The sequence below is a fragment of the Mesoplodon bidens genome, assembly GCF_964165515.1.
Source record: "Mesoplodon bidens genome assembly, chromosome: 4".
In the NCBI taxonomy this organism is placed as follows: domain Eukaryota; kingdom Metazoa; phylum Chordata; class Mammalia; order Artiodactyla; family Ziphiidae; genus Mesoplodon; species Mesoplodon bidens.
In genome coordinates this window covers 100125440-100152379 of record NC_138160.1, presented here as the reverse complement: position 1 = coordinate 100152379, position 26940 = coordinate 100125440, and the positions used below count along the sequence as shown (strand labels likewise).

The 26940-nt window shown below is 41.1% G+C and overlaps 1 protein-coding gene across 1 annotated transcript in view; it reads right to left on the bottom strand.

Annotated features, from left to right (window-relative positions):
- Positions 1–26940, bottom strand: part of LOC308615720 (zinc finger protein 230-like) — a 41608-nt gene that overhangs the window by 5517 nt on the left and 9151 nt on the right. The window contains exon 4 of the mRNA XM_081231371.1: positions 20724–20820. Within this exon, the coding sequence (XP_081087497.1) occupies positions 20724–20820 (97 nt within the window). The remainder of the gene's footprint in view (positions 1–20723; positions 20821–26940) is intronic.

Sequence of the window (26940 nt, the reverse complement as noted above, 5' to 3'; positions counted from 1 at the left end):
GCTTGCCCGCGGGCACTGCCGGCAGCCGCCGCTGCCGCAGCCACCGCTTCGGCTCCTCGGTTGCGGGGGAGCAGAACAAACAGCGGCGGCGCCGCCGCCGCCGCCGCCGCCAGCGCACTGATGTCACCGCGCACGCTGCGCGCGCGGTCACTGGCTGTCGCCGCCCGGCGTGCGCGCTCGAGACCGTGCCCGGCGAGAGCGAGCTCAAGAGAGCTGGCGGCCGGGAGGGATAAAAAAAGAATGAATCATATAAACAAGGAAAACTGTGCCTAAGTGAAGGGAACTGAACAGAAAAGGCTAATGATGAAGTTGACATGGACAAACTTCTGACTGTATGGCCAAGAAATGAGCAGCATTGCAAGATACCTTCTACTTTAAGACTCACACAGAAGGCTGGCAATTTGAAAGCTTAGAGGCTAAGCATGGTGGAAAGTGTTCCTGATAAAATTTCGGTGATGAGCCACTAATGGTCCCAGGGATTCAAGCCCTTATGGAATCATCATGGCATCAAAATGAATGACAATGGGTCAAGTGAGGTTGCTCCAGCTGCTAAAAAATTCTCTTCAGCATTTACTGAACAGAAAAGGTTTCTTGCCTTGACAGATCTTCACTATAGTTGAAACCAGCCTATTTTGGTGGAGAATGCCTGATAGAATTTATTTCAGCAAAGACTTCATGTGGGAATAACCTGGTCTCATTGGTGTAAGTACAAGTCAGGACTGAAAGCTTACATCTCTTTTATTCCTTTCATCTTCAAGACAAATGGGCTGAAGAAGCAGTTTCTTGGAATCTAATACTTTTATAAGAAGAGCATCTGTATCTAGATTTATACTAGTATTGTCTGGTAGCCAGCTTTCAAAAATGATTGATTACCCTTCTGTAATCTACTCCCTTTGAGTGTGGTCTGGACCTAGTCACTTGTTGATAACAAAGAGATTATGGCAAACAAACAAAAAAAAGATTATGGCAAAAAAAAAAAAACCAGAAGGAAAGACAAAACCACGTGATTATATCAACTGATGTAGAAAAAACATTTGACAAAAGTTTAATACCCTTTCCTGATAAAAACACAGTGAACTATTAATAGAAGGAAAGTACTTCAACATAATAAAAGCCATATATGAAAAACCGACAGCTAACATCATACTCTGCAGTGAAAGACTTAAAGCTTTTCCTCTAAGACCAGGAAGACGGAAAAGATACCCACTCTCATCACTACTATTCAACATAGTACTAAATGTCCTAGCCAGAGAAATCAGACACACAAAAAAATAAAATAAAAGGCATCCAAATTTGAAAGGAAGAAGTAAAATGATCTCTGTTTACAGATGACATATTAGACACAAAAATTCCTAAAGATTACACACACACACACACAAACCTGCTGAACCCAAGAAATAATTTTAGCAAAGTTGCAGAATACAAAATTAACAAACACAATGCAGTTGCATTTTTATACATTAACAATGATCAATCTGAAAGAGAATTAAGAAAATAATCTCATTTACAGCAGCATCAAGAAGGAGAAAATGCTTAGGAATAAACTTAGCCAAGAAGGTGAAAGACTTGTACATTGAAAACTACAAAACACTGCTTAAACATATCAAGGAAGACTGTATTTGTATATAAATGGAAAGACATCCCATGCTCAAGGATTGGAATATCGTTAAAATGGCCATGCTACCCAAAGAAATCTACAAATTGAATGCAATTCCTATCAAAATCCCAGTAGCAGAAAAATATCTTATGATTTTCATGGAGCCTCAAGTAGCCATAACAATCTTGTAAAAGAACAAAGTTAGAAGCCTCACACTTCCTGATTTCAAAACACAGTACAAAGCAACAGCAATCACAGTGGTATGGTACTTGTAGAAAAACATTTAGACCAATTTAACAGAGTAGAGAGCCTAGAAATTAACCCTTGCTTATATGGCCAAACGATTTTTGACAAAGGTGCCAAAAATACACAATGGGGAAAACACAATCTCTTAAACAAATGATATTGGAAAACTGGATATCTACTTGCAAAAGAATAAATTAAAGAACTAAGTACAGGGGTTCCCTGGTGGCGCAGTGGTTGAGAGTCCACCTGCCGATGCAGGGGACATGGGTTCGTTCCCCTGGTCCGGGACGATCCCACATGCCATGGAGCGGCTAGGCCCGTGAGCCATGGCCGCTGAGCCCGCACGTGCGGAGCCTGTGCTCCGCAACAGGACAGGCCACAACAACGAGAGGGCCGCGTACCACAAAAAAAAAAACAAAAAAAAGAAAGAAAGAATTACAGGACCAAAACTATAAAACTCCTAGAAGCAAGCATAGGGTAAAAATTTTAGGACATTACATTTGGCAATAATTTCTGGGATATGATACTAAAAGCACATACAACAATGCAAAAGTAGACAAATAGGACTACATCAAATTTTAAAACTTCCATGCAGGTAAGGAAACAATCAACAGAATGACAAGGCAACCCATTGGAATGGGAAAAATATTTGAAAATCTTATATCTAATAGGGGATTAATATCCAAAATATCTGAGGAACTTCCACAACTCAACAAAAAAAACCCACAAATAACTGATTTTTTAAGTGCAAAGAACTTGAATAGACAAGTCTCCAGTGAAGATATACAAATGGCCAACAAGCATATGAAAAGATGCTCAACATCACTAAACTTAAGAGAAATGCAAATCAAGGCCACAATGAGACATTATCTCACACCCATTGGGATGGCCACTGTCAAAAGAACAGAAATAACAAGTGTTGGAGAGGACATGGAGAGGTTAGAACCCTGTGCCCTCTTGCTGGGAATGAGAAATGGTGCAGCCACTATAGAAAATAGTACAGAAGTTCCTCAAAAAATTAAAAATAAAATGACCATATGATCCAGCAATCCCACTTCTGGGTTTATATGCAAAATAATTCAAAGCAGGATCTCAGAAATAAATCTGCACACTCTGCAACATTATTCACAATAGTCAGGAGGTGGAAGCAAACAAAATATTCCTTCACAGATGAATGGACATACAAACAATGAAATATTATACAGCCTTAAAAAAAAAAGAAGGGAATCCTGTCAAATGCTACAACATGGATGAATCTTGAGGACATGATGCTAAGCAAAATAAGCCAGTCACAAAAGGACAAATACTGTATGATTCCTCTCATATGAAGTATGTAAAGTACTCAAAATCATAGAAACAGAAAGTAGAAAAGTGGTTGCCAAGGAAGGGCTGGAAGAAGGAGGGTGGGGGAATTAGTGTTTAATGGGTATCGAGTTTCAGTTCTGCAAGATGAAAAAGTTCTAGAAGTCTGTGGCACCACAATGTGAATACACTTAAAACGCTAAACTGTACGCTTAAAATGACTTAGATGATAATCACTGTCATGTGTTTTTAGTACAACTTTTTAAATATATACTGACGTCTGAGTGCTAACCACAGAGAATATCATTTAATTTGTCTGGGATGCGGACTGGACACTGGGATTTATTTTATTTTTTTTAATTTCTTTTTGCGGTACGCGGGCCTCTCGCTGTTGTGGCCTCTCCCGTTGCGGAGCACAGGCTCCGGAGGCGCAGGCTCAGCGGCCATGGCTCACGGGCCCAGGCGCTCCGCGGCTTGTGGGATCTTCCCGGACCGGGGCACGAACCCGTGTCCCCTGCATCAGCAGGCGGACTCTCAACCACTGTGCCACCAGGGAAGCCCGACACTGGGAGTTTTTAAAGGCCTCCTGTAATTCATCAGTGCCATACAGGACCATGGGCCTAGTGTCACATGTTATGATTTTTCCAAGGGAGGCTAAAATCAAGATTTTTATCTTTATTTGTAATGTTTATATAAACACTGCTGGTTTTTTCTTTAATGCTGGCAACTAATTTTTTAAATTCTGTGCAAACCAAACACACCACTCTTGCTGCCTCTTGGACTGCCAATCTCCAAGTTCCTTTCTAGTTTAAAATGTCTGTGGATCAAAATTAAGTTTCCTGTGTCTCAGTAGGTGGCCTCCTTACCAGGGGACTCTCCTCTGGCTTTTGAATCTTCCTATGTGAAGTACTCATCAATAAAATGGGTCACTATGCACAATGGGGTGTCCCAAGAAGTGTATCATGTATCATGGTTACAAGTCCTTGGCATGTGTGGGTTATCGTTTTGGTCAGTAAAGTCGATTGGAGGTTTCTGAACAACAATTTCAGGCAGAGAAACCTGGTTCTTTTGAGGGGGGGGGGGATGTTTGTTTATTTGATTTCCAGTTTGAGAGAACCCTGTAGTTTAAGCTGAATAGTACATGGATTCCTAAATACATTTACCATACAAAAGTTGAATTGCTTTGATGTAAGTAGGACTGGAGAAGTGGGAAGTGAATGACTGTAATTCATCTCCTGCCTTATCAACAGGCTTTTCTGTCCTGAGCAAACTCGGCTCCACAGAGCCTCCATCCAGGTTCAAAGGGAAAGGTTCAAGGGCTGGAGGAGGGAAAGCAGTGAGCTGAACATCTTCATTCCCTGCTCCTGAGTAACCACTGCTCCTACCCACTGTACTGAGCTTCTACTTAAGCTTTTGTTAGAAAAGGGGTTCAAGTGCTTTAAAGAAAGAAGTTAAAAAAACCCTGACCTAGATGAGGGTATCTAGAATACTCATTAATTTTTCAGATAACACTAATAGAAAAGTAACTGCACAAATAGAAAATACAAGCACCAATGAACAGTGAATACATGGATGGAAAAGAAAGTGGAATTCTGAGGCTATCCAGCAAACCAAATCATACATTATTGTTTATAACATAACTTCAACCTAGAGAAAGCCTAAGTAAAAGCATAGGGATGTAAGGTCCCTTGCAGCCTGCCCACTCACCTTCCGCGTGGAGCAACACTCCAGGCTAGATTTTAGTGTCTGTGAGAGTGAAAAGCATGCTTAGCAGTGAGGTTAAGTAAAGGTCTATAACATGAATCTTGAGGAAAGAGTAAAATAACCAAGATTATTCTTTCAAGATAAAAACACTATAAAGGATTGAATCTAAAAAGACAAAGGCTGCAGAAGCAGCCAAAGAAAAAAATGGGTAAATTGGACTATATCAAAATTTAAAACTTTTATGCATCCAACTTTTGTACTGTCAACAAAGTGAAAAGGCAGCTCTTGGAATGAAACAAAATATGTGCAAATTATATGTCTGACAAAGGGTTAATATCAAGAATACAAACAGAACTCCTACAACTCAACAACAAAACAAACAAACAACTCAATTTAAAAATGGGCAAAGGACTTGAATAGGAATTTCTTCAAAGAAAATATACAAATATCTAATAAGCGCATGAAGAGATGGCTTTACATCTCTAATATTAGGGAAATACAAATCAAAACCACAGTGAGACACCACTTCCCATTCGTCAGAATGGTTATTATCAAAAAAACAGAAAATAACTATTGGTGAAGATGCGGAGAAATCGGAACTCTTGTGCGCTGCTGGTGGGAATATAAAACAGTGCAACACTGTGGAAAGTAGTATGGCAGTTCCTCAAAAAATTAAAAATAGGATTACTATCTGACCCAACAATTCCACTTTTGGATATATACCCAAAAGAATTGAAAGCAAGGATGTGAAAAGATATTTGCCCACCCACATTCATAGCAGTAGTATTCACAATAGCCAAACGGAGGAAACAACCCAATTGTGCATCAACGCATGCATGGATAAAGAAAATGTGGTATACACCTAGAGTGAAATATTATGCAACCTTAAAAAGGAAAGAAATTCTGACACATGCTACAACATGGATGAACCTTGAAGATAGTATGTGAAGTGAAATAAGCCAGTCACAAAAGGACAAATACTGTATATTACCTCACCTATATACGATACCTAGAATAGTCAAATTCATAGAGACAGAAAGTAGAATGATAGTTGCCAGGGGCTGGGGGAAGGGAGGAAAGAGGAGTTATTGTTTAATGAGTACCGGGTTCCCATCTTACGAGATGAAAAAAGTCCTCGAAGTGGATAGTAGCGATGGTTGCACAACAGTGTGAATGCCACTGAAGTGTATACCTTTTTATAAAATGGTTAAAATGGTAAATTACATGTTATGTATATTTTACCACAATGTTTTCAAACATTTTTTAAAAACAAAGACTATAAAATCATGAAAGCACGTTAGCCCACAGGCCAAGTGAGTTTCATGAGATGCCAGCCATACGGACTTAACGTATTTCTTCTTTACAATATCATCCCACTTCATTTGATAGACATGAGAACCTGTGATCCACCAGGGTGAACTCTGAGTGCACCTGCAATGGCAGGACTGGTCATAGGGACTGTGACTTAGGAAGGAAATCAATGGAAACATTAAAGAAAGCTTAGAAGGGCTGGTTGAACACAATGAGGTGAGCAGGAATACTGAAAACATTTCAGCCCAAAGGGATTTTAGTGAACCTGATGATTCTCGAACATTACTGGCAAGGCTACTTATAACAGACATCAAACTACTTATTATAACAGGGGAGATAAAAGTCAACTGGTACAGTTTGTGAGAATGAAGTCTTTAGACTACTAACAGGACAAAAGTGTAGACAGTAGGGATTGTTTATCAGACACTAAATGTAATACAGAGAGAAACTAAAGGATCTCATTCCAAAAACACATAAAATTGCCTCATGGATGCTGAAACAATCTTGCGGTTGGAGACAGCAATGATTTCACACATTTTACAATATTAGAAGGTCTGGCCCCCCTTCCTCTGGAAAAGTGAAGATGCTGATTTTTTTTTCATCCTCTCTGCTTCAGATGGATCTGAGAAACTCGGACATGTTTGGCATGACGTGTACCACCATTAAATATGCTTAAAGGAGTTAAAATATCAATGGATAATGAATAACGTAAAATTAACCATGAATAAAAAACAGACCAAATTTGATACTTCCACGAATTGAGAACTAAGAGCAAATTCACAGCAAGTAAGAGAAAACTCCAACAAAGGAACCTGGAAAAAGTTCCAAAAGATTTAGTTATAACGTAAAAAAGAATTTTCAAGAAAACGTGTCAATTAAGCTTTTGGCAAGATTTAAGAGCAGAGGCAAAGCTCTCAAGTGCTAGAGGATCCAAGCCCCTGCTGTGCCTGAGGTAGGCAGTGAAGGAAGAAGATAAAGACATGATGCTTTGTGGGAGGTAAGAACAGCAGGAAGATACACAAAGAGCTGCCAATGAGCTCCATCAGCAAGTGGCCCCCCAGCCCACTGGCAGCACAATGGGAACCAGACACCTGCGCGCAATGCCTGAAGCACACACCAGAAGGATGCTCTGCGTCCAGAGGCATGCCAAGCTTCAGCGGCAAAGACCTCTCCGGGTGGAAAAAATGTAATTGACCTATGTGCTTTTCTTCTTTTTATTCCTCTTTTTATTGATGTCAGGTCACTGAATATTCATATCATAAAAGCTATGTTCCATTTCATAGAGATAGCCATTTCAGGGTTTGGGATTTAGACAAATGATCTACTTCACAACAACCATCCATAAGACCCACATCACTTTACTTCTCAGTATTCAACCTTCCTAAATCCTCCTAGGTGGCTACATTTTACCCAAAAGACATCTCTCCATTCACAGGAGCAGGGCTTCATGGGGGAGCAACTGCTCACACTTTCTGTGACTCGCCAACCACGTTTCTTGTGAGTAAAGGTCACCACGGCTTAATAACACTTTCTGTGTAGAATACGGAGAGGAATACAATTGCATTTTATAATCAGATCTACGTTTGTCCTTGTGACATAGCAACAGAGGAGAATAAAACATTCACTGACTGTCAAGCCTCGAAAGATGATTTTAAATCACCCAGCTTTATGTTTCAGTGGCCTTTTTTATTGAAACATAATCAACTCATATTTGATGAAACAGACACAAGACTATGGGAAGAACAACGATTCCAAATGTGGGGAAGGTCTGGACTTCTTACTGTTTGTTATTTCAGTAATTTAAGCGTTTTGAGATTCAGGTCTATGAAACTCCTTTCTAACCCAAGTCAAGGACTTGGTCTCTCTCCAAAGTTTTTTAAAGAAAACACAGATTGAAAGTCAATGCACATCAGTCATGTGGGGGAAAGGCGGCTTTTGTACTGAGGTACGGATCTGAATCTCAGCCTTATCACTTATTAGTTACATGACCTGACATTAGTGTCGTTACCTCTCTGAGCCTCAATTTTCTGTCTGTAACATGGTGCTGATAATGCTTACTTCTGCTGCTTGCTGAGGATATTAAATGGGGTAATGAATCAACATTACCTGGCACAGAGCCAGGGACATGGTCAATGTTTTAAAAATTGAAGGTAAAAAGAGGTTAGGAAATTTCGGGCTTCTATATGTTCTGAGGAGAAGGAAGAAGGTGGGGAGAGAAGGAAAGAAAAGAAGGAGTATCACAGCACAATGCACTGATACCCTTAAGATACGTCACTATCCTAACATCCTTTCTAACAGAAACACAGAATAGAATCAAAGACCCATCTTATGCAGCCAACTCATAAAGCAGGTATAGGACTCCCACCATAACATCAGGAGTCCAACGGGTTCCACTGTAATTAACTTGGATTTGTACTCAGACCATTCAGATGTGAGGATAAAATCATTTCTTAAATAAACTAAAGGGAACTTAAAGCTATCCCTCTACCCCCAGTCTCTACTGCAAGGGCTAAAGAATTTCCATATTCGTCTCCCTTTCCCACTCACTTCAGACATGCCATGTCCCACCAAGATGCAGTTATCCTACTTCCCTCTCTTCCATTCCTGTATTGGTTCAGTCTTTTGGACCATTTCTAACCGATTTTCTTCATATCTCATCACAGAATGATAACTTTAGGCAAGGCTTGAAGAGTAAACTGCAGCCAGCTAGCAAATTCAAAACAAGCCCAAGGTCAGCAGCACACCAGTGAGACCAGGGTTCATTACTTAAACGTTAGAATCATTTCACATGAAAATGAAAAGGGGGGTTAATCAGTTAATGAATCTGGCACGGCAGCATCCAGAGCGGCAGGGGAGGACAAAACACTGAATGAGTTCAGAAACCAAGGAGACATTATAAACAAAGAGGGCCATTGCCTACATGTCCCTGCTTCTCTCCTTAAGATCTGAATGTCCTTTGAATCCTAACGTTTAAGAGTGCAACCCTTTCCAGCTCTGGGAGGCTTGAATGCCTCTAGTGAAATGCCAGCGTTAATGAAAGTCTAATACCTTTCCACCTGCAGCACCTGTGCAGACCAATTGTACCAGGCTTCAGACAAGCTGAAAAGCCTCCGTGTACTGTAGATGGAACAGCTGGTAGAGTCAGTGTTCATTTGCTGAATGGTTCCTGTAGTCCCAGCTTGAGCTGGATAGGAAACTCCACAAAGGTAGCTAACTCGGAGCTTCCACGCAAGAAACATCTGTCAACTCAACAACTTTGTGTGAGACGCCTGCCTTCTCGGCTGTGGCGAGTGACGACAAAGACTGCCACCAGATAGACTGACAATGGTAGTCAACACGTCCTTTCTGAAGTGACACAGCAAGACTCCATCGCCACTAGCTCCAGTTGTTAAACAACATCTGGCATAGAACCAGGGTCATTTACCCAACCCCCTCCTTGGAATAAAATGAACACTTGGTTATTCACAATGCATTTGGTCCCCTTCCATTGAGAGGTATTTTAGCTACCTATTTGTTCTATCTATTGAGTTTATTCTGCATCATTGTATCTACTCTACAAAGCCTGTAAGCATTATTATCAAAAAGAAAGATGAAAAACACCTTTTCAGGAACAGAGCGGTAGAAACCTTCAAACCACCCAACTAACTTCAAAGCATTATCTAACTCCCAGAATTACCCCAGTGGGTACAAGCACATACTATGGAGAGAGTGTATTTTTCAATAAAATATTCCCTTTGTGGGCTGAAACATGCCCTATCTTCTTATGAAATTATTAGTTCGCTATTAAAATTCTTCAATTGAACTATTTCTTGAGATCTGTTCCTTTGCTGACTCATACCCACTCTCACTGATCCTAATCCCACCCTGTACCAGAGATTCTCAGTAAAAGGAAACGAGAAGATTGTACATACACAAAGCCTACGTTCACACCTTCTCTCCAAAACTAACACACCAATAAAGCCAATAAACCAGTTGAAAATCAACAAAGAGAAAAAGAGATCCTTCCATGCTCCATGCCCACCTGATCTCACATTGTCCTACTTCTACTCTCAGCTTTGTCTTCCATTTCTAGATCTTTTCCTACCTTTTGGGAAAATCTGAACTTATCTTCTGAGTGAGAAAACTAAATGCCTTTAGTGAATACTCACCCCTACATCTTCCTTCACTACACAAACTTCATCATGCATTTTCAAGGCAAGCACCTTATCTGAGCTCCCCCTGACTCTCCACAATGAGGGAAGGGGACTGTCCAAAATTTCCCATCAGAATGAAGTTGGATGCAAACAAAGAGCCATCCGAACTTTAAGGCTAGAATAGGTTGTTCTGATTTTCACTCTTTGAGGAAAAGCATTTCTTTAAATGATGGTCCTTTAAAATGTTCATCTATTGCCAATGTGCTTCAGCATCACTTTAGGGAAAATCAAATGACACTCTGTTTCCTATAGACACTTTACAGTCTACAAGCTGAGTTGATTAACGCTTGATATTCAGTACAACATGGTGGCCCAAAAGCTAATAAGAAACTTATTATGAATGACTTCACAGCCTAAGACAGTAGCCTACAATTCCTTCCCATTACTGGTTCGGTCCTCCAAGTCTAATGAGTATTCCTGCACATAACTTTACATTTTGATTTTTTATCATTACCAAGCCATCAGACATGGATTAGGAGCAAAGTCAAAGTGATAGGAAGTTATATCCCAATATTATTTTTGAGCAACTAACAGTTCTCACTTGAATGAAATGAATTTTATTTTACACCAAACTCAATGATATAGCTGTCGTCTGGAACTTCAGTGCTATACTCTACTTACTGGAAGTTTAGCTCATTGGATTCCTGGATTTCAGCACAGAAACCCTGAGTTCCACTCTTCAGGCCTGCCATTGAGTTACTATGTAATCATGCCTAAGTCATTTTTTGATTTGTTTGCTTTTTCTCCATTGGTAAAATGGCAATAATCCAAATTCTCCAAGCCAGGGACCTCATTTTAGGATTTATTTTTAAGCTATGTTTCTAGAAGCCCTAAAATTCTGCATAGTTGTTTCAGGTGTTACATACAAATAATTTAGTCCAAATTTTTTATTTTTAATGTATATTTTAACACTGTGGGAATATTCTAGGAGTCACTGACTCACAAGTGATATATATTAGGTTTTAACACATTTTGGTGAACCCCCTTGCAAGGCATGTCTGGTTAACTCATTCTTGTCTGCAAATCTCAGTGTAAGACTCCTACCAAATTTGTGTATATAAATGACCTTACTTTAAATATGTTATTTATTAGTAAGTGTGTAGATTGACCCTGGTCATTTTTTTAAAACAGCAGTACCTGGTTTGCTCTCATTTCTAAAGATGTGTAATCAAGTCCTCATGTCTGTGAAAGCCTTTGTCAAAGCCTACATGCTAAACCAGTCCATATTGGGCATGTGCAGTACCTAGTCTTATCATGCAACCTTTGGGCAATGAGGCAAGATGGTGCTAGTGGTATAGTGAGAAACTGCTAGAGCCAGGTTACAAGGGCTGCTTGATTAATGGCAGATTTTGCAATCATGTTGGGGAATCATGCTGGATTTTCAGGGTGACAAACAGTTTTCAGGATCATAAAGGGTTAGATGAGACACCATTCTGGGTTTCATGCAACTGGATAGGACCTCAGAGAATGGAAAATCCATGTTCCTTGAACATCGCACAGACTGGCCTATTGGTACAATTGGCTAAGTACATATCATTTAAGTTTATCACGGTAAACTGTCCCTTCTCTAAGATTTATATAATAAGAGAATTCCGTTTTCCCATATCAGTAACCCACTTCTACAATAACATGCCCCTCCAATTTCTATACCATGTAAAATTCAGACTCATCTGCCTGGAACCCAGTCTTATCACATAATAGTCAATTACTCAAGAACTGATTTCTAACAGATAATGTTTTAATATTACTTAGTTATAAATCTTTTAGTACGTATTAGAAGTTTTGTGTGCTTCTTCCCTGACTTTGATGCTTATGATAAGAAATACAAGGGCTTCCCTGGTGGCGCAGTGGTTGAGAGTCCGCCTGCCGATGCAGGGGATGCGCGTTTGTGCCCCGGTCCGGGAAGATCCCACATGCCGCAGAGCGGCTAGGCCCGTGAGCCATGGCCGCTGAGCCTGCGCGTCCGGAGCCTGTGCTCCGCAAAGGGAGAGGCCACAGCAGTGAGAGGCCCGCGTACCGCAAAATATAAAAATTAAAAAAAAAAGTACAAGCAGTAGTTAGGCATTGTTGGTGATGCAATTTTGAAATGGGATTTCTTACTATACCTCCCATGGGTTTCTGGGTAAATAATAACTGCAGAGTGTCCTGAGAGCACACAGCAGTCCATTACCATTTTCAGCTACCTGCCTGTCAAATCAGTATTTTCATAATATAGTTTATACTTTGGAGTTCTAGAGAAAATTATATTTGTAAAAGGAATCAATCACTGGGGGGGAAAAAGTTTGAAAGCTGCTATTTTGACGATACAACCGCTGGCATCATTTGTAAATCAACCTGATAGATAAAACCAAAACATCCAATGTGTATTCCATGCTGTATTTTGTCCGAGTTATGAGTAGGCATACCCACTGAGAGGGAGACTGCTTACTTCAGCCCAACTCAAAACACAGATGGAACAGCTCTCCAAAATCAATTATGCAGTCAATGCATGAAAATAGAAAAAGTAAGTTTTGTGGGGAGACAGAAAATTTGGGTTTCATCTGAATCAGAAGGAATACACAGAGGTCTCATGATGATACTATCATGTCACTGATATTTATTATAAATATTGGATGCCTCTGGCCTGCTTGTATATTTATGATAAGGAATTAAAGCAGTTGTTAAATGCCGAGCTGTGATTACACATGGGCTCTGGTCAGATTCAATCTGTTCTGTTCTTTTCTTTTCTTTTCTAACATCTTTATTGGGTTATACTTGCTTTAAAATGGTGTGTTAGTTCATGCTTTATTAAAAAGTGAATCAGCTATATATATCATATATATATATATACATATATCACCATATCCCCTCCCTCTTGCGCCTCCCTCCCACCCTCCCTATCCCACCCCTCTAGGTGGTCACAAAGCACCGAGCTGATCTCCCTGTGCTATGCGGCTGCTTCCCACTAGCTATCCATTTCACATTTGGTAGTGTATATATACATGCCACTCTCTCACTTCATCCCAGCTTACCCTTCCCCCTCCCCGTGTCCTCAAGTCCATTCTCTACATCTGTGTCTTTATTCCTATCCTGCCCCTAGGTTCTTCAGAACCTTTTTTTTTTTTTTTAGATACCATATATACGTGTTAGCATAGGGTATTTATTTTTCTCTTTCTGACTTACTTCACTCTGTATAGCAGTCTCTAGCTCCATTCACCTCACTACAAATAACTCAATTTTGTTCCTTTTTATGGCTGAGTAATGTTCCATTGTATATATGTGCCACATTTCTTTATCCACTCATCTATCGATGGACACATAGGTTGCTTCCATACCCTGGCTGTTGTAAATAGAGCTGCAATGAACATTGTGGCACATGACTCTTTTTGAATTATGGTTTTCTCAGGGTATATGCCCAGTAGTGGGATTGCTGAGTTGTATGGTAGCTCTATTTTTACTTTTTTAAGGAACCTCCATACTGACCTCCATAGTGGCTGTATCAAGTTACATTCCCAACAACAGTGCAAGAGGCTTCCCTTTTCTCCACAGCCTCTGCAGCATTTACGGTTTGTAGATTTTTTGATGATGGCCATTCTGACTGGTGTGAGGTGATACCTCATTGTAGCTTTGATTTGCATTTCTCTAATGATTAGTGATGTTGCGCATTCTTTCATCTGTTTGTTGGCAATCTCTGTATCTTCTTTGGAGAAATGTCTATTTAGGCCTTCTGCCCATTTTTGGATTGGGTTCTTTGTTTTTTTGATATTGAGTTGCAGGAGATGTTTGTGAATTTTGGAGATTGAGCCTTTGTCAGTTGCTTCGTTTGCAAATATTTTCTCCCATTCTGAGGGTGGTCTTTTCATCTTGTTTAGGTTTTCTTTTGATGTGCAAAAGCTTTTACGTTTCATTAGGTCCCATTTGTTTATTTTTATTTCCATTTCTCTAGGACGTGGGTCAAAAAGGATCTTGCTGTGATTTATGTCATAGACTGTTCTGCCTATGTTTTCCTTGAAGAGTTTTATAGTGTCTGGCTGTATATTTAGGTCATTAATCCATTTTGACTTTCTTTTTCGTATGGTGTTAGGGAGTGTTCTAATTTCATTCTTTAACATGTAGCTGTCCAGTTTCTCAGCACCACTTATAGAAGAGGCTCTCTTTTTTCCATTGTGTATTCTTGCCTCCTTTATCAAAAATAAGGTGACCATATGTGCGTGGCTTTATCTCCGGGCTTTCTGTCCTGTTCCACTGATCTGTATTTCTGTTTTTGTGCCAGTACCATACTGTCTTGATTACTGTAGCTTTGTAGTATAGTATGAAGTCTGGGAGCCTGATTCCTCCAGCTCGTTTTTCTTTCTCAACATTGCTTTGGCTATTCAGGGTCTTTTGTGTTTCCGTACAAATTGTGAAAATTTTTGTTCTACTTCTGTGAAAAATGCCATTGCTAGTTTGATGGGAATTGCACTGAATCTGTAGATTGCTTTGGGTCGTAGAGTCATTTTCACAATGTTGATTCTTCCAATCCAAGAACATGGTATTCCTCTCCATCTATTTGAATCATCTTTCATTTCTTTCATCAGTGTCTTACACTTTTCTGCATACAGGTCTTTTGTCTCCTTAGGTAGGTTTATTCCTAGGTATTTTATTCTTTTTGTTGCCATGGTAAATGGGAGTGTTTCCTTCATTTCTCTTTCAGATTTTTCATCATTAGTGTACAGGAATGCAAGAGGTTTCTGCGCATTTTGTATCCTGCTACTTTACCAAATTCATTGATTAGCTCTGGTAGTTTTCTGGTAGCATCTTTAGGATTCTCTATGTAAAGTATCATGCCATCTGCAAACAGTGACAGCTTTACTTCTTCTTTTCCAATTTGGATTCCTTTTATTTCTTTTTCTCCTCTGATTGCTGCGGCTAAAACTTCCAAAACTATGTTGAATAATAGTGGTGAGAGTGGACAACCTTGTCTTGTTCCTGATCTTAGAGGAAAGGGTTTCAGTTTTTCACCATTGAGAACGATGTTAGCTATGGGTTTGTCATACATGGCCTTTATTATATTGAGGTAAGTTCCCTCTATGCCTAGTTTCTGGATGCTTTTTATCACAAATGGGTGTTGAATTTTGTCAAAAGCTTTTTCTGCATCTATTGAGATGATCATATTGTTTTACTCCTTCAATTTGTTAATATGGTTTATCACATTGATTGATTTGCATATATTCAAGAATCCTTGCATCCTGGGATAAACCCCACTTGATCGTGGTGTATGATCCTTTTAATGTGCTGCTGGATTCTGTTTGCTAGTATTTTGTTGAGGATTTTTTCATCTCTGTTCATCAATGATATTGGCCTGTAGTTTTCTATCAATGTGACATATTTGTCTGGCTTTGGTATCAGGGTGATGGTGGCCTTGTAGAATGAGTTTGGGAGTGTTGCTCCTTCTGCTACATTTTGGAAGAGTTTGAGAAGGAGACGTGTTAGCTCTTCTCTAAATGTTTGATAGAAGTTGCCTGTGAAGCCATCTGGTCCTGGGCTTTTGTTTCTTGGAAGCTTTTTAATCACAGTCTCAATTTCAGCACTTGTGATTGGTCTGTTTATATTTTCTATTCCTTCCTGGTTCGGTCTCGGAAGGTTATGCTTTTCTAATAATTTGTCCATTTCTTCCAGGTTGTCCATTTTATTGGCATAGAGTTGCTTGTAGTCATCTCTCATGATCCTTTGTATTTCTGCAGTGTCAGTTGTTACTTCTCCTCCTTCATTTCTAACTGTTGATTTGCATCTTCTCCCTTTTTTTCCTGATGAGTCTGACTAATGGTTTATCAATTTGGCTTCTCTTCTCAAAGAACCAGCTTTTAGTTTTATTGATCTTTGCTACTGTTTCCTTCATTTCTTTTTTGTTTATTTCTGATGTGATCTTAATGATTTCTTTCCTTTTGCTAACTTTGGGTCTTTTTTGTTTTTCTTTCTCTAATTGCTTTAGGTGTAAGGTTAGGTTGTTTATTTGAGATTTTTCCTGTTTCTTGAGGTAGGATTGTATTGCTATAAACTTCCCTCTTAGAACTGCAGTTGCTGCATCCCATAGGTTTTGGGTCATCATGTTTTCATTTCACATAACTGATGTGTCTTAGATGCTTAACATGAAAACAAATATTCTCAAATCAGCAGTGTCCTCTGGCTTTTTGTATCACTTCTATGTTATATCATTATTTAAACAATACTGTAGCCAATTAATGTGCATAGGGGAAAATGAAGCGACCATGAAGAAAGCTTAAGTTTTTCTATTATTTAATATCTTTTCATAGAAGGCAACTTGACAACTGTTTTCTCTCAAGAAAATGACTTCCTATGGGTTCTCCCAGAATCAAACCCAGTCATAAACATTCCAGTTCAAATAGTTAATATGAGAAATGGAAGAAACGCCAATAGGAAAGTGAGATAGGGAAGAGAAGGCAAGCATTAAATACTGTGTTATAGCCAGGTAATAGTGTGGAAAAGTGGAGGTAATCCACAGAGAGACTCTGGGAAACACAAGCTTCCAACTTGAAGGGCCAGGGAGCTGGGGCATTTAGATACCCACTCCCATCAGTCCTTGGTTGAGGACTGCTGCTGGGAAGCTATTAATTCCCCTCACTTCCTTCCTGCCATCTACACAGGCAGAGCAGACTTCAACAGCTTCAGAAGTTCCTGGGCTGGAAAGTGCCCAATAATGGCAATTGAAAGTTTGCCACATGCACAAAATGGTAGGGTCTAAGAAATATAGGAGGGACATTGAACAAATTGCCAATAGCAGGCAACTGGCAAATGCAAATTCAGAGGGCTTCACAAGTCATCTTAGCAATTAGAATAGATAATAAGAAACCTCTCTCAACAAGAGCCTGAGATGCACTATTCTTATCATTTGAATAATGAGTGCTGGTTTCCATTTATTAAACAGTTCTTATGTGCCAGGTACTGTACCAATGGCCCAACGTCCATGATCTCATTTAATGCCCACAACAATCTTATTAGTACATCACCAGTTTATAGAGGAGGAAGCTGGACTCAGAGGCATTAAGTAATTTACTGAAGTAACAGACACCAGCCCAGGTCTCTCAGTTGCCAAAATATTTTCTCTTTCTGCCTCCCACTGTTTTCAGTGTCCCTAGATGGACAGATATATTTTCTTTAGCTTGAGTATGTCATTAGCTCTGGAAATTCTATCTAAAAAACGCCACAGTCCGCCCCTTTCAGAGAAAGACCTGTGTCTTCGTATCTTGGAAATTCCAGCCTGTGTACCAAACATGGAGAGACTTCCCACCTGGTGCCCCTGCCATCTCTGCCGCGTGGACTTTTACGAGAGGCTCTCATTTGGTGCTCTGCACCTGCCCCATGGTGGGTAGCACTTTCAAAGAGCTGCAGGCTCCAGGAATCACAAAACCATCTCTGCTTCTATGTCCTTTCCCACCTGATTTCCATTCGCTCTGCCTGGTCATGGTGGGAAGTTTCTTTTTTTGTAGCATCATTCCAGTCTGACTTTTCTTTCACCTCTTCACATCCCACATTCCATCAAGTGGCAATTTTATTCTACGATCACCAGTTAGAACTTTAAAATAGATTTTCAAAGAATATCTGACTGTTAGAGCTTCAAATAGCTCAAATATAACCATTTTCTTCAATAAACCTAAATTCTAATCTCTTTTAAATAGTATTTTGAGCAAAATAATAATTCATACTCACTTGTATTAGTCCCTTTTCACTCCTGCGTCTCCAAGTCATTCTTAAAACCTTCAAACTTTAAGTCCTCTAACGCTATCACAGCACACTTTTAATTACTGGCATCAAAAGAAAGGGACTATCATAGGGGGAAAGCCTTCTATGTTATTTTACCAGCTTAGTTTCTACACCAAAGCTTTCAAGTAATCAACAGAAAGAAGAAATGCGAATCCAAATAAGCCGCAAACTAGGAAGACAGTCCAAGAATGAACAATGAAGGTCAAATCCAAGTACAACAAACCCCATGGAGAATACTGATGTTTTGCTGCAGTGACATTTCATGGTTAATTGGTGGTTTGTTAAAGATGACATTTCCAGGATCAAAAAGAATAATGATAAAACACACTCAGAAATGGAAAGCAAGGGCTCTATAAACAGTAGCTGTTTGGAAATTATAAATGGTACTAAATGACTAATGAGGAAGATAGACAGCTTACCAATTCTCAGGGAATTTTGTAACTTTCAAACCACAGACTGTTGTGGGCAGGATTTGATCAAAGGTCTCTAGAGTACACTGTCATCCTCATGAGGTTGGGGTCAGGAAGAGGAGAAGGTAAAGAGGACCAGGAGCTATAAGGCTGTGACTTGGAAAGGCCTTTTGCGGTCATCTACTTCCAGCATCCTGCCCCAGAATTCCTCAAATTCCATGTTTTCCCATGAGCTGTTATTTCCATCCAGGTGTTACATGTACCAGACCCCTTTTCTACAGCAATGGCCCTTTCAGGTCTTGAGGGAATTTAAAATAATACAAAGAAAAATCTGCCTTGAAGAATCTTAGGAGATTTCACTGGTTTCACATTGCTCTTAATGGAACGAAGGCATGGCATCATCTGCCTAGCCTCATATAAAAAAGGGGGAGAAAACCAAAAAACATTCATTGCCCCACTGAATCTGGTGCCCTACATAGTCCCATGTGTGACACTGGTCCCACACAGAAAAATTTGAGCTTACTGTCCACGCTCATGCTCAGTTAAACCCACCCTATACACAGTCACCTAAGTGACTTTTCTAGGACACAGTCTGATGGAGTCACTCCTCTGCCTTCACCTTCAGTGAATCCCCATTGCTTACAGAACAAAGTCTAAATGACAGAGCCATGGCTCTCTTTCCAGCCATATCTCCTATCAACCCCCTTTCTCAGAGTTCATGCCCCAGCCATGCTGAAGAACATACAATATTCTCTTTATCTTATGGATTCTGTACAGAGTGGTCCCTCTGCCTGAAACTTTCTTTCTTCCTTCCATCTTTGCCTGGGAAGGTCCTGGAAAATTGCTACTCACCCTGCTGATCTCCACTATCACTTCGTTCAAGAAGTCCCTCTGGGTCTCCCATTCCCTACCTCCACCACTGGACTTAGTTAAATTTACCCTCCTGTTTACACCCACAAACACCTACTTCCTCTATCAAATGACTTATTTCCGATGTTGTAATTACCTGTTTCTTTACCAGTCTCTCTGACTGAACTATACACTCCTTAAAGACTGAGAAGTTGTTTTCTTCACTATCGTATCACAAAACCTAACAGACTAACTGACACATGATAGTAACTCAGTAAATACGTGTTGGATGAATGAATGAATGAATGAATGAATGAACGAATGAACAACACACTGACCAGCTGTACGAGCTCAATCTCTAGTCCATCCCTCCGTCTCTTACCTGCAACCTAAAACAATCCCAGTACTTCTGGTTGTCTTCCTTGGTCCTGGAGCATTTGTGAAATTGCAACATCATTCCCATCCCAGACAACTCCACTTCCAATAATTTGTTCTCCTTGTCTATAGTAACACCAGTTACCTAAATTTGGCCCATCTACTCCAACCACATCCTAAATCCTCTGAGCCAAGTGCAGCAGCTTCCTTTCACAATGCTAGGACCGGCCACAAAACAGATGATAATGCCTTTGCACATTTCAAGGAGCGGCACCAAGGGAACAGTACCTGGGAAAGGCCATTGACAGCTCAGAATATCCAGGGCATTTCTAGAACCTTGGCACTACTCTCGCTCTGGGAATGAAGGTCCAAAAAGCACGTCAGAGAATGTTCATAATTGTAAACAAGCTCCACCTCTGAAACACAATCTACATAGAACCACATATACAAGCCTGCACAATGGATGAAGCCAACGTCTCCTCCACGATTGCCCTTCTGACAACTTCATTGTCTCCTCAACCATAAAAGGTGAACTTCAAACTCACGACCTTGCCTTGTCACCAGAAACATCCAAGCTTGGATCACTCTTTCTAAGACCAGATACTTGCTCTCTGAACTATTAGAGACTTGTCCCATACACAGAAGTAGAACAGGATTATTTCTATCTACCCGGGGACCTGGAGTCTTTCACATTGCTCCTGTTAAAACTCTCAGAACATCAAAACTTTACCTACAAAGGGTTCAAGCTATGACACTCCCAATTTTCACAAACCTCCTCATCTCTTGTGAGTCACATGCAGCCAATTCCAGGAATTGGAAACATGGTTGTGAGGATGAAACTGACTTTGGGGCTCCCCTTGGATATGGTCTTCCAGACTTACCAAAAGGCCATTAAGAGGAAGGTTTACCCCACCTCAGGGAAACCCGAGGCAGTACTTGCAGTCAAGGGCTGGCCATGGCTTCTGAGCTACATCCAGAAAGAATTTCATACGGTACCTGGATCTGCTGAAGCAATTCCTGACTGTCCGAGAGCCAGCATGTACCACTCCTGAACTGCCTCCATTGTGGATCATCAGTAGGGCTGTCAGATTTACTAAATAAAAATACAGGATACCCAGTTAAACTTGAACTTCACATGAATAATAAGTCATCACTTTTAGTATAAGTAGATCCTATGTACTATTTGGGGCATACTTATCTTCAAAATGTACGCGTTGTTTTTCTGACATTCATATTTAACTAAACAGCCTATATTTTATCTGTCAGCCCTACTCAGCAGAAATGATGGAGGCTTATAGAGATCCAGGAGACGCCTCAGCGCCTCCTCAGCTTTTACTTCTACGTCCTGGACAGCGAGCACGAACCTTCCACCCCCAGTCATTGGCCAGAATGGAGGATATTCTCTGTTTTAGAGCTTTTTCTACGTGTCATTGTTATTATCTTCCTTGTTTTAAAGAGATGTTTATTTTTTCCCAAACTTAATAGCTCATCCAAAAGTATTTCAAAGCTCATTAGACAAGGGAAAAACAACATGGTTCTGAAAAGTTAAGGAAACCGCCTGGTGTTTAGTAAAGAAGTAGTAGGGAGATTGAAAAAGCCAAACTTAATAAGCAAATCTCTCCAAGGGTATTTTCAGAGCTTGATATCCTCCCACACCCTGAAAATATCATTACATCAAGAATGTAGAACTGCTAACCAAATGTAAGGCTCCCATATGATTCTATCAAACTGAAGATGCTTCTTTACTAAGCAGTGAGCACACTTGCTGCCCCAGGGACCTTGGCAGATGCAACGTAGGGCTCTTCCCTTTGGGATGGAAACAGCAAGTTTTCCTGTGGTCTACATGCTGGCCCCCAAAATACTACACTCCCAATACTTGTCAACTTTAACTATTTTTCTACCTATCTCCATTTTTCTGTTACTATCTGGACTACATCCTAGACTTGACATTACATAAATTGCATTCAAGAAGCTCTTTTTAAAAGTTGCTAGGAAACCTTAAATCTAGAGCTTGCAGTCCCTGGCTTACTTTCATCCAGGTGCATAAGGGTTTTCAAAAGTAGTCACGTTAGTTACCCCGTATCACAGCCCCACGCTTGTGTCAGAGATATAAAAATGGAACATGGTATTTAAGGTTTTACTTGCCAAATCATCGAGCCTCCCAGACAGAGGCAATAGAGCAAAATGATTACAGAGGCATGGATTTTGATTTGCTCCAGTGTCTTGGGCAAGTCACTTGGCCTCTGTATTTATTTGTACTTATCTGCACTTATCTGTCACTTGGGGGTTATAATTGTACCTGGTCCATGGGTACGCTGTACAAAAGATCTGTAAAGTAGTTACAAGAAACCGACACAGAGTAAGCGCTCCACAGACATTGGCTATTAGCTATTGGACATATTTCTCCATGAAACAGATTACTTCATCTGTGGATGACTCGGTGGGAGACAGTGAAACACAGAATCACAGCATGTTGAAAGTGACCTAGTTCACAATCTTATGTGAGAAAAAGAAAAGTGTGGATGTGTAGAAAATGTCTGAAAGGTTACATAACAAATAGTTAATCATGTTAACTTGGAGGATTAGAATACATCAGGAAAGGAGGAAAGGAAAACTTGAGTGTCATTCAATTTCTACATCATTTGTGTTTCTACACTGAGACTCTGAATACACTGGAAGTGCAATTTTTTTGAATGTGGCGGGATAAAGGTTTTCAAGTGTTCCTGATACATCCGTATTATTATTTCAGAATTGCTGGCATTTCTTGCCATCTTCGGATCGACACCCATTTGAGTCAGGGGGCCATTCTGGACGGAGGAGATACTAGAGCAGAAGTGAAGTGAGAGAAAAGAAGAGAAAAGATTTTCTCTCTTCTCTTCAAAGAGGAAAGGTCTTTGGAATGGGAGCAACTCACAACCAAACTTTGGGGAAAGGATGTGATGAAAACGAGACAAACATCCTACCCCTGTGATGAGAAGGATTCCCTGGGCTGGATGGAGGGAGGTCACAGGTGGCTGGACAAGGAAACCAACTAGGGAGAAACACACACAAGTGCAGAGCAAACACCCCGAGGCCACTCAGCCTGACTCCATGCAAACATGTGTCCAGCAGCCAGCCCTTCACCTGTGGCTCCCCAGCAAGACAGGTACCTCGGGGGTGCCAACTCATTCTGAGTCCATTATGCCTGGCCACTCATAAACGGCTGTCTAACGTGTGAGGAATAAAATCTCAATGTTTATGAGGAAGTTGGGGAAGGAGATTGAAAGGTTACTTAAACGGAAAAAAAAAAGAAGTTCAGGAAGGCAGGATGGTAGAGAGACAAGAAAAAGACCTTAAAAGATAGAAAGGATTTGCCAAAGAAGAGAAAGAAAAAGAAATGATTCCGAATGGGTTAACCTGCAGCTAGGAAGTTAAGGAAGATTACTGATGTGTGAAGACTATGGAATAAAGTGAATAAAATTTATCAGAAGTTGCTGAGACTATGGTAAGAAGCATGATTATCAAATTATGAATTGGCGGCAATGGCATTCTAGGGGGACACTAGGAAGGGGAAGCAAATGTTCACGAGATGACAGTGGCAGGTGGAAAGTTGTTTCAGGGGAAGATCAGTCTTGCAGAGTGTGTATCAGACGAGGGCAAGTGTGAGCAAGCAAGGAAATACTAAGTGTATACGGTTCCTTCACTGAGTGCACCCAGCCCCGTGGTCAGCCTTGAGAACAAGCAGGACTTCAGGTACTGGAGCTACATTTCATTCATCAAGCCTTGAGAAGACACCCTTAACTCAGGTCTTCTCTTCAAACGCCATCTTTCCTTCTTGACCTTCATTTGGCCTCTTCCCTTACCCTCAAGCTGTGGACTGAGGCCACAGAGCAAGATGGGTCACTAGTGTCCTCCATCCCCTAGCAACTGTGAACATCAGTGGAGTACCGAAGGCAATAACCAAGTAACAGACACAAGAGTGTAAGAAGAAGAGATTCTGATAAGGCTTTCTGTGACAGTGTGGGCCGAGTCGGCTATATATGTCTGCTATCACCTGAATGATGAGCAGCCTTAGGGGAGAAGTGCTCAGAAGGCAGAGCCTGGCTCTCTAGAGGCTCTGCGTCCTCACAGCCCACTCCAAGACCTCAGTTGCAGCTTCGGCCCCCAATCTCTCTCCCTCTGCCTACTCACAGGTTTTGAAGTCTTCTTTCCTCCACATTTCTCTTGAGAGGTGGGGGAGGAAGATGAGGTTCAGGCCAGCTCAGACTCCCCTGGGATCCCAGCAGGATGCCTATCATGAACCTCCCACCTTCTAGGAAGCTCCTAAGATCTCCACACTTGGGGGAGGTTTCATTTCATCTGTGCTTCAAATTGCTGGCTGGAGATGGCAAGTTGGAAGGTCGCTAAAAGCAAGTAGGAATCTTCGGGCAGCCTGGCCCTTCTCGACTGTCAGACATCTTCAGGGATATTCTAGGAAACGTTGTTTGTTCTAGAGAAGGGAGGGAAACAATCCAATTGTCCAATAATGCTTGAATGGAAAATAAATGATGCTATACGCATGTGATGAAATAATATCGAACAGTCAAAAATCAAAGACCTAGATCTATATGGATTCACGTGGATAAATCCTGAAAACATAATATTGATTGAAAGAAAATAAGATCAAGAACGTTAGATTGTGATAACAGGTATGTAAGTATTTAAATATTTAAATCAATTCAACATATTGCTTCTATATATAGAGATGTAAGAAAATAAACTTTACCCAAAGAGCACATTATTTACATTTAATATGCTCATTTATCTAGGAGACCCAAAAGCACCCACAGATAAACTAGCAGGAACTAGTAAGACGGTTCAACAAGGCAGACACATACAAGATCAATGCATTTTAAAAATCAATCAGGCTCCTCTACACTGGCGATAACAAATTAGAAACTGTAAAAGAAAATAAGAAAAAAAGAAGATCTAAAAATAGTCACAAGAGCCATATAAATTAGTTAGAGCTAAGCATACGTAGAAGTAAATATAACTAACAAACTGAGTACGAACAGTTAAACTCCGCCCAACCCAAGGTTAGGAAAAGACTGTTGTTACTTTATGAGAACAGACCCTCTTCTTAAGGAGCAGATCAGTAAGTGAGAGTGAATCAAAGAAACACAGCATTTGAAAAGTCAGCTAGGCCAAGCCTCTTGCTCGCACATACAGAAGCTGAAGCCCAGACAGGTTGAGTTACTTGGTAAAGGGCCCAATGTCCTGCCTCAAGGACTAGCATTTTTCACTAATTCGTAAGATACAATCAAATTCAGTACCTTGGAAAGAGATGGGAAAAAAATGAAGAAATCAATTACATAGTTCCTCATCTTTAAGTACAGAAATAGCCGTGACAAAGTTACACGTATTGAGGGAAAACTGAAGTGCAGAGTTTAAAATGTCAATAATCCACAGGGAAACTGGAGACCATTTAAAATATTCATATTAAATCTCTATATAAAAGACATTAAAAGATCTCCAATCAAAATGTTCATTTTATAATAGATATGGTATGATACAATTTATAATAGATATGGTATGAACCTTTCCCTTTCACGGGAAAGGTTCGGCTGGGAAACAGGAATTGTTCTTGAAAATGGGGCCTGTGCTATTGCAGACACTGTGCTCAACCTAGGTCCACCGAATGCTCTGATGTCATCATTGAGGTCACAGAATTGGGCTGTGCGCCTGGCAACCTTGCAAACGTAACAGCCCTGGTGAGCACTAGGCAGTACTGCTGGTTCACTAAGTGGTACAAGTTTTTCAGCCATTTAGGAGACTTGACTATTTTTATTTGCATTGAATCATTTCAACGGATTGCCCAAGAGCCAACAAGGGCCAACCTGTAGGGAAGAGGAGGAGTTGGACGTCTCTTGAGGCATCTTCTAAGGGAGACTTCTAGTTGGTACGATGGAACGGCGACAAAAGAGGAAACGTCTGGAAAATGAAGAGTCCCAGGAAACTGCCCAGAAGGGAGGAGGTATGTGGGGGGCAACTTGTCTGGGGCACATGGGTTTCTGCCAAACTGAACCTTCTCTAGGAAGCAGGGGACTGAGAACGTGTCACCTGTGAAGCAGGGAGCGAGAGACCTTGTCTCACTGATGCTGCCGTAGCCATCCGGAGGCTCCCTGTGGTGTGAGACGGCACAGAACGGCCAGATGCCCCCTGGGAGATGGGAGGTCAGCTCCGCTGGTCTGAGGACTCTCTCCTGGGGCAGCCGGGCCTGGAGCTTTGTCGGACTCACGGCAGGCTGCATCCTGCTTGCACAGACCTAGAGGTGCAGCTTTTCTCAGTCCCCGATTTCTCTCTTATTCTCTTGGATCTTTCCCTGGGGTCATGAGGTGGGGGATGTGAAGGATGCAAGGATGCTGAGAGAGACCCATGAGTTGCATGGTCTCTTTCACCAAACTGGAAAGAGAAGCCCCATGAGTTGAAGGCCCTGTTGAAAAGGATCTTGACAAGTGGAATGCAGTTCGAAAGAAGATTGTTTGTCTAGGGATGGTGTCATATTGAAAGCAAGGAGGTTTTATTCCTTCAACAGGAAGAATCTCCCAAAGGAGATCGAGGGAAGGGAAGGGTTTTCCAGAGACTGAGACAGCGTGGGCGGGGGTGAGAAATGTCCTCAGGGTCCTGCGGGGAGCTCTGAGAGCCACGGGCCACGTGGTGCCTGCGTGCATTAAATGTAGGCGAGTAGCTTGCCCTGGGAGAGGGGTGGTCACCCCAGAGCTCCAGCTAGAGGTCTCTGCCCCAGATTAGAGCCCAGTAGCTCCTACCAGGCCCAGGGCCCTGGAGACTGTAGGATGGGCCCTGGGAATGGAGCTCTAGACAGCAGGCAGATTTTCAGGCAGTGGCTGGGACAGGCTGGGGAAGGCAATGACTGCCCCTGACCATTCAGAATATTTTTCGCTATGTTCCTGTGTGTGGGGTGGTTTGTGAGTGTGTGTGTGTGAGTGTGTGTGTGTGTGAGTGTGTGTGTGTGTGTGTGTGTGTGTGTGGTAGTGCAGAGAAGAGCGGGATGAATGGGGGGAGAGTGCTTACCAGATATAAAGTCTGCGTGGTACAGTTCTTGTCACCCTGCCTGGACCTGGCTGACACTCGGCGTACGTAAGAGTGTATACAGAACTCTTGGTAGGGGTGTTTTATGAGACAGTAACTCATACACCCATGGACACTCTGATACAGCAAAAATATCACACACCCC